This window comes from Corvus moneduloides, chromosome 15 (assembly GCF_009650955.1).
Source record: "Corvus moneduloides isolate bCorMon1 chromosome 15, bCorMon1.pri, whole genome shotgun sequence".
Lineage (NCBI taxonomy): Eukaryota > Metazoa > Chordata > Aves > Passeriformes > Corvidae > Corvus > Corvus moneduloides.
The window spans coordinates 14,502,321-14,517,713 of NC_045490.1; the positions used below are offsets into that span (position 1 = coordinate 14,502,321).

General features: G+C 39.5%; 1 protein-coding gene across 5 annotated transcripts in view; it reads left to right on the plus strand.

Moving 5' to 3' along the window:
• The window catches only part of TENM2 (teneurin transmembrane protein 2), a 742,100-nt gene that overhangs the window by 393,769 nt on the left and 332,938 nt on the right, over positions 1-15,393 (plus strand). For 2 of the 5 annotated variants that reach the window (XM_032124700.1, XM_032124702.1), the window contains exon 1: positions 9,455-9,936. The exons of the other annotated variants lie outside the window; for them this stretch is intronic. In XM_032124700.1, coding sequence (XP_031980591.1) covers positions 9,891-9,936 — 46 coding nt within the window. In that variant the 5' untranslated portion in view covers positions 9,455-9,890. Of the gene's footprint in view, positions 1-9,454; positions 9,937-15,393 lie in introns of those variants that run through there. 5 annotated transcript variants of the gene reach the window in all.

Sequence of the window (15,393 nt, forward strand, 5' to 3'; positions counted from 1 at the left end):
GCCGCTGCCCCCGGCCCAGGACGGTCACCTCCTCTGCTCCAAAGAGAAGCCGTGTGCCGGACCCCGGGGGGCGGGGGGTCCTGTCCGTGCCTCGCCGTGCAAGTGCCTTCCCGAGCGGCCCAGGTGCGGCTCGTCCGTGCGGGGCAGCGCCCGCGCCCCCGGGGCCGGGAGGGAGACGGAGCGAGGCGGGGCGGGCAGCGGGAGCGGCTCCGCTCCGGCCGAGGTCAGGCGGGGCACGGCCTCGGGAGCCGGGCTGCTCGGGCAGCTGCTGGGGGCCGAGCTCCCGGTGAGAAGAAAAGCAAGTACAGCAACAACGCTCCTTCCCTCCACCCAAAAACCCAACAAACCAAAACAACCAACAAAAACCCTCCTCAGGTGGAAGGTGTGTGCCTGCCGAAGGGAAGGGGATTGGGACTAGATGATCTTTAAGGTCCCTTCCAACCCAAACCGTTCTGTGACTGTATGAAAAAACCCCACAGCCATAGCAAAATCGGGAATTTCCTGTCTTCTCCTTGCTTTACTCCCCGGGGCAGCTGGCTGCAGCTAGGCCGGGCAGGGGAGAGGCAGCATTGGGTTCCTCTGTCCCGAGCACCTTTGTGTGTAGAAAGATTCGGTCTGCAAAGAGCCCCAGCCTTAAGCGAGTGCTGTGTTAGAGACGAACGTCCCTGGAGTGAAACCACCCGCCTGCCATCCCTCGGTGTAGATGCCGCCTCTCCAGCTAAGTGTTAAACTCAGTTTTAATGGTTTGGGGGGCAAAGCACTGTGTTTGTAGCTGAATAGCTTGAGCAGTGACATCCTCCTTATTTGCTGTTTTAGTAAATATCAGATGTCATAACAAAACCTGTAAATGTGTTACAGGGTTAGCGAATGGTGCAGCTCTAGTTTGGCAGGCTCAGCCTTCCTGCTGACCCTTCTGGCAGAGGAAGGTCACTGGGGTACATGTGAGCACAGTCATCTTGGTAAGAACAGGTTTCTCAGTGTGTAACATAGCAGAGCACTGGGGTGTTTGTCTAATTCCATGAGCTGCTTTGAGACCTGTAGGTGCAGTCCTACAGGTGGTACTGCACCACAGCAGTGTGGCTGGGCAAGGTCTGAGAGGAGACTGTGGCTGATGGATGCACCTGGGCAGTGGGGAAGGGCCGTGGTTTCCCTGCCCAGGTGTCCCTGTAGTGGAGAGTGGTGATTGCTGTCACTGAGGGTCAGCTGAGGGAGGCACAGCTAACGGGGTACAGGTGTTGGCACTTGCCAGCTCTCCTCCCCTGCAGTCTGGACCTCCCCAGAGCTGGTCTGTGCAGCCCAAATGCATCTGGGTTACCATCGCAGCCAGAGCTACACGAGGGTGGTATGGCTCAGAAATGCAAGGCTGTCTGTTGTTTTTCCATGGATGTCATTTCGACACTGTAAGCAAGAGAAATGCACCTGTGTCTTTAGTGTTGGGTGGCTTATCCAGGACTAACATTTTCCTCCTGCTATCTTTGTGGTAAACATTTGTTTTATCTTGTGGACTTTAAGCATCAGCAGGTGTTGAATGTATTTCAATAACATCCTTTCATTGTTCTTAAAGGACTTCTCGATAAGCATAAAGAAATATTTCTATTCTGGTGAATACCAGAAGATGTGTTGGAACTACTTAGGCCTTGGGTCAGACGTTACTTATAATGTTACAGTGGGTTTGGCTAATTCTTAAACTGAGAAGCATTTTGAAAATGAAATTCACAGTACTATGTGTTTCTTCACACATTTTGTTTCTTTGTTGTGAACATGTATTGGTTGATGACAATTAATAGTCTGTGAATTTGGCTGACAGGAAACCTGTTAGTTGAGATAAAAACTAGGTGCTACAGTAGAGATAAAGGCAACAGAATGCATATATGTTTTATGATTTATGCTTTGTCTAGCTCATATCCTTTATGCTAAAAACCCCCCAAACAGCAGCAGCATGGTATTGCTTTACATTATTATAGTTACTTTGAAACCTTAATCAGCAGAAAAATCTATAATGAATAAGGTTATATAAAATATCATCAGGGATCCAAGTATTTCTCTATTGAGTTCATCAAGCACAGTTTAAAGGGAGAAAAATGGAGAGAAAAAAAAAACAAACCAGGAGGTTCAGAGAAAGAGGAAATGGAGGTTATTAGACAATTTGAGCACTCTAAGATTGTCTCTCTGCTTTGTTGTTTGGGGGTTTTTGTGTTTTTTGATGTTTTTTCAAAATTGTTAATGTTAATTAACAATTAATTGTTAATGTTGAGCACTTAAATGTTGTGCTTTTGGTGTGCATTAAGACAAGCACTTTCTGGGAAGTGTATGTGGTGACTGACATGTTGTATAGTGTCGTTAATATCTCTTCCTGGCAGCTTCTAGAGGGGGTTTTTTAGGTATTCAGTACCTGAAGTTGTACCATTTTATCCCAGATTTCATAAGTAAGGATGAGGTAATTGTAAAAGAGCGTTGGCTGATAAGTAAAGTTTTGAATTGCGTCCATGATTGTCACAGAAGAGAGCATGTCAAAAATGACAATGCCTGTAATAAACTGGCTGGGAGAAAAATAGTAAAAGTAAAAATAGTTCTCTCTTCTTTTTGTGTTAATTACTTTTTCACTTTGTCAGAAACTGTTTGTGGGAAAGCTTTTGCTTTAATGAGTCTCTCTTCATAAAGTTGAAGAACATTTCAAATAACAGCCAGATAGTTCACCCATGCTCTCAGTCAGCTGTATGAAAGATGTGGCACAGTCTCAATTGAGTTTCCATGGAATCAAAAAAAACATCTAGAGGGGGAAAAAGAAGAACGTTATTATTAAATTGGGATTATTTTTAAATACACCAAATTACTTCTTATCGATAACTTTAAGAAAATGAATATATCTAAAAAGTCATATCTTGCTATTTATAATTTGATCAGGTTGCGTTTCAGAACTGTGAATCAGTTGTAAAACCAGACCTAAAATGTGCATCTAATTTTTTTCTACATTTTAGTCATTTGTAATATAATGTCATACTCACTTTTTATAGCATTTTTAATATGCATATGCTTTTTTGAACATTTCTGTCACTTTTTAACAATTTAGTTAAAATACTATATCTTAAAGTTCTCAAGAGTCAATCATGTCAAGCTCTTGCTGTTCTCAACATTCTAATCAGCACTTCACATTTACTTTTTTTTTTTTTTTTTTTCCCTTTTGCTTCAGTGTGCATTCTCTTAGTGGTATGACAGGGATAAAGGCAGGAACAGCTGTTGTGGTTCATACCACAGGTTCACCAAAACCAGTATCCTGTGTCTGATGAGAGCTGAGGAAATGCCAAATTAAGGGTGTTTTTTTTTATGTTCTTCTTTCAATCCTTGTTGGTGGAATTTTACTCTGTGTGCTGTACCAAAACAGATGGGGAGTAAACCAGACTTTCTTGAACTTGCCTTCCCTTTTTCTTATTAACTGATTCACTTGAGTCACAGCCTAGATGCAGCATGACAGTGTTTAATAAAAGAACCTCTTGACTCATGTGGTGAGTAGGGCTCTGCATGTGGGGATCATGCCCTGCTTTTTATACCCTGTTGTTATGGGATTGCTGGTTCAGCAGTCCCTCCAGTGTTCCTGCTCATCACAGCTCTAAGATACCTGTGCAGGAATGGAAGTCTTCCAAGTTCTCATGGGGTCTTTGAGCTGACCTAGTAAACTCAGAGGGCTTGACAATTTTGTTTTGTGACATAAGTGGCATTTTAGGTGTTCTATTATAGTATACATGTTCTCTTGATCATTACGTGAAACAATTTGAAGCACTTAACGAATTGTCAAGTGTTACTAGTAGGGTGAGACCTAATGCTGTAAGACCTTGTGCTGTACATATAGTAGAAAAGTGGAGTTCTGGTACAAAAATTGTGGATCAGAACATGAGTAAACAAGAGCAAGTTTTAAAAAAGTAAGACTTTGGTTCCTGTTTTTTGCTTCCTCTGCTGTGTCCTGTATTAGAGATGGAGAGCCATTTTTCTGTTTTCATCTTGGAACTTTTCTCTGAAAATAAAACGTTCCTCACTTCCCTGTCTCCATTTTTTGGTCATTTCTTGCAGTTTTTGGCATCCTTGGCTCATGCCACAGATCAAACCTGACTCCAGCAGGGCAGCAGGTCTTTGGACCCTGACATAAAAGCAAACAATTTAAAAAGGTTTATAGATTTGGTTCTGTGCTTCCACATTATCGAGGAAATATGCTTGTGTCAAGATCAGCTTACAAAAAAGAGTTTTTTGATTACCCTTGTTGTTAGGCAATGACAGCAGTGGCCTTTTAATTCGTTGACATCCTTCTGCTTTTTGCCATCTGTATCACAGGTGTAGCAAAGGAGTGTATATAGAGGCTGGAATTGAATTCACAGCAGAAATAATCTCAGAATAGAAGTCAGCCTGAATATAGGTCAAGTTAGTGCATAGGAAACCAACACATCTTCAAAGCTGTGGCTCAGAGAATGCTCAAGGGTATACTTAAGGCATGAATGTTGCATATTAATTTAGGGGACTGGGCAGTAAAACTAGGCTTTGTTCAGTTTCTAAGTGTGTTCCCCTGTACTCTGAAATAAATTGTGCACTCAGTGAAGCTGTGTACTCTGTTGTCTCAGCGTAGATTTGTATTTCATGTAGAGAACTTAAATTACCTAGTTGTGAAGAAAATGCTTTACGAGCCTCACAGTGCTCTCCTGGAAGCCAGCCTTTGTCTTTGCAAGCAGAATGTGCCTGCACAGCGTGGAGGAGCTCTCAGCCCATGGCAGGAAGAAATCAGGTACACCTGAACCTTGTAGGTAAATGATTCTTCCCATCCCTGATGTTAATTGAGGCACAGGAGGTTCACATGCACTGGCTGCCATTTAGGCACAGATGAAAGTAATCGGTTTACTGCTGGTTTAAAAAATGTAAATCTTCTGTGGGAGATACTTCAGGAATTGTTTGAGGTACTGAGGAGTCTTGAAAGGCCTTAGCATGTGTGACTATAATTGGAGTAAAAAGTCTAAATGTAAATGTATGGAGCAGACAAGAAGTTGGTGCCACAGAAGCGTGACTCTTGAAATGTTGTTTAAATGCATATTCCTCTATGGTTTTACAAATAAATACAAGGGTGGGGTGGAATTACATGTTCTTTGAAAATTTTATACCCAAATAATCAAGAACATACTGATTATCTCCTATTTTAGTATTTTAGCAGAATTTATGGAAGTACTGATTTCCATTCATTCATTAAATGATAGGTTTCAAAACATATTAACACTTATTTTTATGAAATAGAGAAAAATAGAAATTAACTATGTAAATAAAATAAGAACTTAGGTATTAGTTATTATCACTCACTGAGTTGACAATGATAGGATTCAAAGATTATTTTCAGTAGCCATTGAGAAATCTGCATGAGTCATTACAAGCTGCTTTTGCTGGGATTTTCTTTTTGTTTCCTTTTCAGAAACTTGGCTATCCCTTCTATCGTATAACACAGGCAGTCGTAGATCAGTTTGTTCAACCATGCATATAGTGAGTAAGGTTGTAGTGTTTGGACCAAATGGAGGTCATAAACAGTTTTAATTTATAATGATGTTACCACATGTATTCAGTTATGCTCAAAAAGCAGCATTTAAAGGGTTTTATAATTCTTACCAGCAATAGCATCACAGTTTTTCTTCACCCTGTCAGGATGTTGTGTGTAGCTTATTCTTGTGCAATGTCTTTATTTTGTGCCTCTCACCAGTGAAATCATGTCTGATCCTTCACCACACCAATTGCATTTCTCATTGTAAATTGGGTGCTGGGAAGTTAAGTATAGGCAATATAAGACACAAGAGACTTTCTTGTATGTCTGCCTCACTTCTAGCCCTTGTGCTCCTCCTATATTCCCTCTGAGCAGTGAACAGATCCATTCTAGGGAATGGAGTCTGGGGAGAGATGAAGGGCCACACCATGCCCTTCTACTTTTATAGTGCTTGTGGTGTTAGAGGTCCAAAGGTGATATTGGAACAGGGTTTGTGGCAGAAAAAAGTGGTATGTTTTATTAAACCAACAGATGTAACTGAAAAAAAAAAATAATAGATGCTCTCAGACACAGTCTGTCTTCAGGTCAGAAACAGAAGAAACAATACCAAAAGGCTGGAAAAATTAATTCTGTGTTTGTGTCACCCAACTAGATAATTGGCAAAGAAAGTCTTTGCCAGATGTAAAGTAAAGAAGGATATTGCTAAGAGAAAGTGGTCATTGGCCCTTCTGCATAACCAGAGCCTTTCCTTAAACTCCAGAGGACTTGCAGTCAATCATTGTTTCTGGCCAGTAGTCCCCGTGACAGGTGTGAGTGCTTTTGTAGTCATTTGCCACTTTATTTCCCCATGATGTGCTGTGTGATGCTCCCTGTTCTAGAAGACACTGTATTTGCTGGGAGAGGATTGGAGGGGGTCGGTTGGACTCAGCATCATTGGAACAACACAGTGTGGTGAATGTTCTAAAACTGTTCTGTTAACTGCAGAAGTTTGAGGTCACAAAGGATGTGTTTGCATGGGGACTAAGGACTTCTTAGACCTAAAACACACAAGAGAATAATCCAGATTTCTAGCAGAGTAGACAAGTATGGTATCAAGAGGTTTTCTGTGATTAAACTTAAACTTGGCTTCTTCAGGTAAGATTGAGGGGAAAGCTCTGGTTTAGTTATTTTCTCTGTAATGGTGAAAGTGTGAAAAAAAGGGCTGGAAATCAGCTATTTATATCTCTGCACAAAATGGCATTACTGGTACATTTCTGTGTGTAGTTATTTTGTAATGTTCTCTGGCATAGTGCTGGTGTGCTCCTGGAGTACTGCTTGAGGAAGCTTAAGTGGAAGCACATTTAACAGCAGTAAAATACAGTTTTCGCATTCATGTTCGTCAAAGCCTCACCTGTCTTATGAAAATGTGGCTGATTTATAGAGTAACTTCCATAGGAGAACGACTTGCCTTGCTCACTGGAGCTGTAAGGAGTCAAGCAGTTCAGTGTCCAAACACTTTTAGTTCAAACACAAGGTCAGTTCTTGTAAAAAACAATTTTTTTTTTTCAGTGCATAAGCTCATGCTTAGTTTTAGCCACAGTCCTATGTCTTCCATGAAAACAAACAAGCTGCATGCATGTTTTCAAGTGTTTTGTTGACCTTGGATGCAAATGCAGGCATTTGATTCCATTGTGAATTTGTAGATAGGCCTGCGAGAATGAATAAATACTTCTAGAAGTATGTATGTATGTGTTTGCATTTTCTGAAAGTTGTTGTCATGGATATAATCTACGTTATAAGAGATGCAGAAACTTCTTATCAAGACCTGCATGAGAAAAGCAATTTACCAATAAGGGTGAGAAAATACAAAATGAATGGGAAGCAGGAAAGATCTCTCCCCTAATTGTTCCCATTACTCATTCTAGGTGTGCACAGGCCTGTGCCTGTGCACACACTGCATAGACAGAGGGGCTTCTTATAGGGCTTGGGACTTATTTTTGCTTGTTTTCTTTTCAAAAGGTAGTGAGGCAGTTCCTTTAGAGTATTTGCTAATAATACTCTTGAAAAAAATGCAATAACTAAACTCATGAATCTCTATTTCTCCCTCATCTTTCTGTCCCCCTGAATTTTCAGGTGGTGTTATTTCCATAAAACAGTAGGCTTTTAAAACAGTGTAAGGAATCCATTGGACTCCTTAAACCAGCAGAACATGAAGGAATACTTGATCCATCACACAAACTGCTCCTGTGCTAGGTCAGCTAGTGGTGCACTGATACACATATAGAGAGATTTAAAAGCCCAGTGTACTCACTAGTATTCTCGTGCTAAGTTTACTCTTAAGTTCACATGATGAAGGCTGCTTTAGAAAGTTAGTGAGAATCTGATTTTAATGGATCCATATTTATGTCAGTGTATTCCCAGTCCCTGGGGGACAAAAAAATAAGAGGTGAAATGCTGAAGCAATCACAAATTTATCAATAGGTTGGAGTTTGCATGTTTAAAGAGTTGTTTTGCAAGTGTTGCGATACAAATATGAAAGCTGGATTCCATCTGTCCAGAGCTTACTATGATGGTTTCTGGTGCAGTTCTCGAGGCAAACATTCATAGAAAAGCATCAATTCTTTAAAGTTTTGTGGTATAATAATGATATAGAATTACTTGGGGTTGAAACTGACCCCATATTCCCTGATAATCATTTGTGAACTCATCTTTACAACCTCCTCTCTGGAACTGGAAAACCCTTACAAAAGAGGATGCCAAGTTATGCAAAGCTGTTGAAATATTCTTTTAAGGTACCTGAGTACCTTAAGACCCAGATGCCAGAATGTAGCACTGTGTGACTTGCATGAGCTACCACAGCACTACTCTGTACAGTCCAGATGTAGATCCAGATTTCCAGCATCTTAAGTCACTGACTTTGTCCTTCCTTTTCCCTAATGCAGTTGAGGTGGTCAGATCCAATAGCCCAAATAGGGTGCTGCAGCAAGGAAAATATATCTTCTTTTTCAGGTTTGTTCCTACTGCATGTTGGCTCCTTGTAAAGCTGACTCTGGTTGTGGACTTGTGTCAGTTCTGCGGACAGGTACCTTGTGTGCTTTGGGCCAGCTGACCAATTGCTAGTTGGCAAAAAGCCCATTTGCCTTGCCCATGTAAAGGTAGAAGGTATGAACAAAGCAAATTACAGAAGCTGCCTTGATGTTACGTGTTTGTAGTTAGAAAAAAACCGCCAACCAACCAAAGACCCGAACAATCCACACACCCATCCTACACCCATCTTGCATGAAAATGAACCCTACTTGTATGAGGGCTTAGTGTGTGCATCTTTTCTGAATGGGTGGGAATTCAAAATTAAATTTGACATTTGGGGGTTAGCTTGTAATTGTTTTTTAAAAACATTGGAAATATGAACGTATCTCTGATGCATTCCTTTAAAAATGTTAGTTCTGGGTCAAGTTTCTTCTTCTACCGCTTAGAGCAACTTCATCTAGAAATTACAGGCTAAATAAAATGTCTGTAATACTTTTTCTTAAAAACAGATTTATCAATACTAATATGTTGCTATGATAACTCAGTTATCAACATCAAACATTTGTTCAGTCATTTGTTTATCAGTGGCAGTTTGTTAGTAGTTATAAGTAGAATTCCATCTGCCAGTTAAACTACATTGTAAATTGAAGAAGAAACTAGCAGCTCCTGTTTTTTGGGGGCACGAGGGGTGTCTCTCCTAATGAATATATGAAGTTAATTGCACATAAATGCATTTCCAGAAGATGGTTGGGGGGCATCTCAGGTATACTGCACACAAGTGTGCCAGTCAGGCGAAAACAGGCACACACTGTGATTATCTCAGTTTTCAAACCTGGAAGAGACACGAATGTGTTGCTAAATGAGAGAGGCAGTATGTCATGCTCACTGAGATAAAAACAGAAGCTGCCAGACACTTTGGCTTTATTCTGCGAATTCTTTGCTTCAAAACTCTCCTCTTTTCTTCAGGCTTATTCTGCCTCCCATTCTCATTCTTTCTCCTTCCCTCGTTGCTGTCGCGATCTCTCTCTCATTGTTCTCTCCCTCTTCCCCGTCTTTGATGCACATACGTTGTCACATTTCATTGACTCTCCCCTCTTCTCTGTTCTTACACTCACGCCTAGTGGTGCTTCAGCCAGAGCTCGCAGCCTCTCCGCCGAGTTTTAGTCATGTGTGAAGCTCAGTTTGATCGAGCGCTCCTTTTCTGCCTTTTCACTCTCGCAAAAGATTAAAAGGTGGCGTCACATCGCTCCCCGGCTTTTTCCTGCAGGAGGGACTTAAAAGGGACAACAAAAACTAATCACTTTCAATAAGCGTTTTCTTGCAAAAAAGGGACTTAGCGGTGCAATTTGAGGCCGGTGGTAAGGATTGGGAAGGCTGGAGAATGCTTCATACTGCTAACAAGGGAAGGAAGCCTTCAACTGAGGCAGGTAAGAAGTGTCTGAATCCGAATGTTTTATGGAGTGCTTGGTCGGAGCGGTGGATTTTCAGCGTTCTGTAACTGAGGCAGGCAACTGCAGCAAGAGGCAGCATCGGTGTTGTATCAGATTCCTTTTGTTTAAGATGTAAAGTATGTGCTATAAATTGAATTAGAAATGGGGTCTGAGGATGCTGTATTCACAATGCTTGTTTTTTCCCCCCTTTTCTCTGTGTATCAGAATAAATTAGAGAGTCAGCTTTTATGAAAGCTGGACTTTGCTTGAGGTTAAATTCAGTGCTTAAATCTCAGTGTAAGAAAAGCTTTAGTGTCTTACAACCCTCAGGGAGCTTGGATTCTGCAATTTGATTGCAACAGCTAAATTAAAAAAAAAATTACTTATTTACTATTTATTGTGTAAGGGAAAATCTAGCATTGAGTTTAAGTCTAGGTGAATATGGTTTGTTTGCCTGGCATTTTGTCAGATGAGTAGCTATACCCTTTTAGACATACTGTAAAACCTATTTCGTGTTTATGTTTTGTAAATTGAGATTAAGTAGCATCCTGAATGAAATACGTGACTAAAACTCATAAAATGCATCTGTGTTTAGTAAAGCAATCACCAAATTAGAATAATGGATTTATGTCAGTTGTCAAATGGAGTTAACTCTGAAAGTGCTGTCCGCAAGTGCACTTGGATTACAATAAAGGGCTTTCTGTTTAACTGCTACTGAGAGGAGCTAATTTTTCAGGCAAAGCCTATGAACTTAAGTCTTGTGATAATATAAAATTCTGTAGCCTAAAGGGTTTGTGGTTTTGGGAAACGTGCCCTTTTATTCTCTATAAAAATACATTGAGGTTTTATAGGGACTCCAAAGGCAGAAATCATTTTAGTAAGTGCTTTTTATTCACAACTGGAATATTTAACTGTTGGGGCGCCTGTTTCTGGTCGTCACTGGCTTTGGTGCCTTTTTTCTCTCCCTACATTTTACAGTTGCTCTCCGTATCAGCAAACTGACTCAAAATAGGAGGAAGGGATTCTGAGCAACAGTGATATTCTGAATTTCATTGTCACACTGAAGAGTGAATAGGCAGTCAAGGATAGTTAGACTATTATTAGGGCTCTAGAAGAAAGCAAATAGTATTGTAGTGATCAGTTATTTGTAAAGTGGAGCACTTAGTGGCTGGCTGTAAGCAGAGCTGGGAAAAGCGAACTTTGTAAGCTGTCATAGAGTAAACATTGTTTGATAGGCACAATTCAGTGTTGCAGACCTACAGATGAGCACCCTGCAGAGTGAAATGAATATGTTTACTTGAGAACTTTGGTCTTTATGCAAGTTTCCCCAAATGGCTCGTTCCTGCCTGCAGCCATCCGAATGCGCAGTGCTCGTGCCTTGCGAATTCCGTGGCAGTGCTGTGTGTACCTTTGCAGGAGCTGATTGTACGAGATAGGCAGTGACAAGGCACCACACGGCTCAGAGGGATCGAGCCCCCAGGCAAGCAGAGTCTCCCATCAGTGAAAGGGGACTTCAAACCATGCTCCTTACCTTCAGTGGTAGTTAATCACACACTTTCATCCTCATACAGAGGGACAGATTTTTTCTTTTCTGAGGACTTGAAATCAGAACTTGTAAATGTTTCACTGTTTTGCTGCGGATATTTTTACTTTTATTTTTACTTTTTAACTATGGTTTTGCTGAACTTGTTTGTTTTTTGGCATTGGAATTGCCACTCCACCTCTGTTTCACCTTTCGAAACATTTCTGTATGTTCTTCCAAGCTCTTTTAATGCTTCAGTTCTGTTTGGATCAAACCGAAATTAGGAGTAACTTCTCTGACAAAAATGGAAGTCCTGGATGTAATTTGGTACTTTAAATGATATTTTGGGACTTAAATAAAGTATGTCTGAGTCTAAATGGTAGATGACTTCTGGTAGGAATTAGTCATGAAGACTTTGGTCCTTACGAAATGGCAAAAAAGTAAAAGGCTGAAGCTGAGCCACCTTGATGTGCTTGAGCCCAGAATACAGGATCTGAATTGCAGAGCATTTATCTCTGCTTTTGGCATTTGCTAACTCTGCCCTACTAGATGTTAAATGGGTGATTAATAGAAATAGCAGCATTTTACTGATGTTCCAGTAGATGTTGCTGGAGAGCAATGTAAAGATTACTTCATCTAGAGAAAGAAATGCAGTGAGATTACAAAAACCAAAGAAAAACCTCAAGGCTGTTGGTAGTTCCATAATATGAGATCAGTATTTTTTACATCATTATTGCAGGTGCTATTCTATCTGAAAACCTGAAGAGACACATGTGCTGAAATGAGACACATGTAGATACAACCATTCGTCTTCTTTTAAGGCTTTTAGTTTTTACTCACCTCTTAAAATTTTATCACTAGTATTAACATTGTTTGATCTGTGTTGTCTTACAGGAAGGGCTGAAAGAATGTCCCTAAAAGTTATGGGTTTGTTTTTTGTTTTTTAAATACAGCCACAAAATACAGATGTTTTATTATAAATTAAGGAAATAAATGCACGTCACCTCAAAATTAGAATTCTAGTACAGTGAAGTTGCTTTCCTTTCAGAATAGCAAGAGCTTACCAAATCAACACATAAAAGACAAAAAAAACACCCCTCTTAATTTGTATGCTATTTTATGTGTACTTTTTTTTAGCTGTTAACAATTTTGAGTTACCAGCTTCTTATGTGGTTAAATTCTGAGAAAAGCCCTATGATGAGTCTCAGATCAATAAATTGTAAGCACCTAATGGCAAATGTGTGAATAGAAAACTGTGATGTTCTATGCTAAAACTACTGTTTTAATTAATCTGATAATATGATAAAGCAGTCCCAAAGGAGTGGAGGATCAGGCACTAACTGATGCAATTTCAGGCAACCACTGACCTCTATCGTGGGAATATTTATTTTTGGAGATGATCATCAACCGTAACTGATTTCAAATTCAAAACCCTAATGTGTGTTGTTTTTCTTTAATCCTAGCTTTTCATGTAAAGCAGGATAAACATGCAGAACTTAGGCTAGTGATGCTAAAAATGATCTCTCTGTGTGCAACTGGTTTGTATCTATTTGTACCTTAACTAAAAAAGGAAAAACAAGAATTATTTGAAGACCTTTTAGAGATTTCAGTTTTTTGAACTAAAATTATGTTTGACTGAATTTTATAATACATAGGAGCATGCCTCTATTTTGTTTGCTACTTAATGTGTAAGAAAATTTCAACTTCTGCTTATAATTGGGAAAAAATGCAGATTAAAAATGAGTGGCAGATATCTACAGTCCTCTCATGTAATTAGCATTATAGGCTATTTATTTATTGTGGCTCAGGTTTAGTATTTTTATGGGTTTTTGCAGATGTGTGTGCCAAAATTTCTTTAATCTGCCAAGCTTTAGGTTGGTTGGGGGTTCTTTTTGTTGTTTATTTGGTTTGGAGTTTTTTTTCCCATATAGGTTTGCTATTGCCAGTAGGAGTTTCCTTGATGTTCTGCTTCTTTAATTAATTTCTCAAGTTGTGCATGCCCACAATTGTGTACATTAGGTAAGGTAATTCCTTAACCTTCAGAAAACTGTGTCCTCGATATGCAGAGGAAGTGAAATCTTTCTGCGTTCCATGAGTATGGATTAGGAAATGTAATGCTGTATGTATTTATTGAATGGTTGTGTAGTTTTTCTTCTCAAACTTAGTAGCTCCTACTGTTTTAGAGACCATTAGCCATGGCCATTGAATTTTGAGCATCTCAGTTGGCCATGGCCAAAAGGTCATGAGCACTTTCACATTTTTAAAATTCTGTGTCATTCAGAAAAATAAGCCCGACTGTTGGCAGTGAGAACATCACCAGAATTATGTTCTCGTACCTTCCTCATTCTCAGACTTGTCAATTCACTGAAATGGTACATAATTTAGTTTAAAAGATTGTAATATGTCACCAGTTTCTAAAGAGAATTCCCTGTTGAAAACATTGGCAAATTCAGTTTAAAGGCTTATGACACAATATAGCCCTAAGGAATAAACTTTTATCTTTGTATTTCTCAGTTCTCAAAGTCAGGAAGAGAAAAGCAAGCATACTTGTATACTGGGATTTTATTTAGGAGTACACTCCTGAAAGCTCAGAATAGCTGCATAGGGTCAATAATTCTGGCCACAACTGAGTTTAGTGCCATATTTCTCAGTAGCAGCAGCAGCAGTGTATTTCTAGGTTTGTCTCTGGATGCTTATTTATGTACAAACAACAGCAAAAATCTGAATCCATGTATTTTAATTTAAGCCCATTAGAAATTTAAAATTACATATCTAGTCTCACATTATTGGAACTGAGGAGGAATATATGTCTAGGAGTCTGCAGGAAATTATTGAAATATAAAGCTGGGATGTGTGCACAGGAAAATGTACTGCAGATAACAGTAATTTAATGACTTGTGAGGCTTGCATCTATATCAGAGACTGTGATAGTATCATTAAAATAGGTAAATAAAAATATGAATAAAAATAATTTTAAAACTAGAAATAGGATTTGGCGATGAAATCATCTTAAGAATCTTCTAAAGGAGGACATGGTTGTATATATTTTCCTCATTAATGATGCATTAACTCCCAAGTAACTCAAAGCAGGGGATGTAAGTCCTTTTAGCTGTATTGTGTAGAATATATTTAGCTAGCACAGTTCTTACTCTATGCATGCAATTTTTGAAGATATGGAGCTCAGTTGCTATCTATAGCTTACTCTTATTTAATAAAATTCAACCTGTGGCTCATAGCTGATTCCAAATCAAATAAAATTTGTATTGTTATCGCATGAAATGTGATTATAACACGGTAAAACATTGCATTAGAGGGCTTTATCCCCCTGACCTCAAAAATAAATTATTTTCTAAAAGTGAAAAAGCTTTTCAGAGAAAGGTTTTTTGAAGTAGGACGTTGTTCTTCTAAACTTGTCTGTGAGATTTCAGGAATGAAATCACATGAAAGTGTCTGATAAGTGGGCCTTCTCTATGAAACATTGACAGTGTTAGAAAACCCAATACAGGTTTTCCGGGAATTTTGATAGGGAACCGAATACCAACTATTTTCAGTTGGAGTATGTGCCTTTGAAATGCCACCTATTAATTTTGTCCATATTTGTGGCAATGCCTCTTGTACTTGACCACGCAGTACCACCAAGTAATGGCTCTTAACGATGTCAGTTATTCTAACGTTGTTAGGGAAGAACACAGTCTCTTCTGTTCCCCTCATTTCTCTTTGTTACTGGATTAATGTCTATTTTGAATAGATTTTAGTTGACAAATTCAACCACTTCAGTCCTTTCTGTTTGGTCTAAATGTCAAACCTAACACTGGCTTTTGTAGACAGTTTTTTTTCCCTGGCAGCAGAATGGAAACAAGGAATCTGCTGCAAGATGTTATCACTTGGTGGGGGAATAAGTGTTGATACTGGGCTGGGAGAGACTGGTCTCC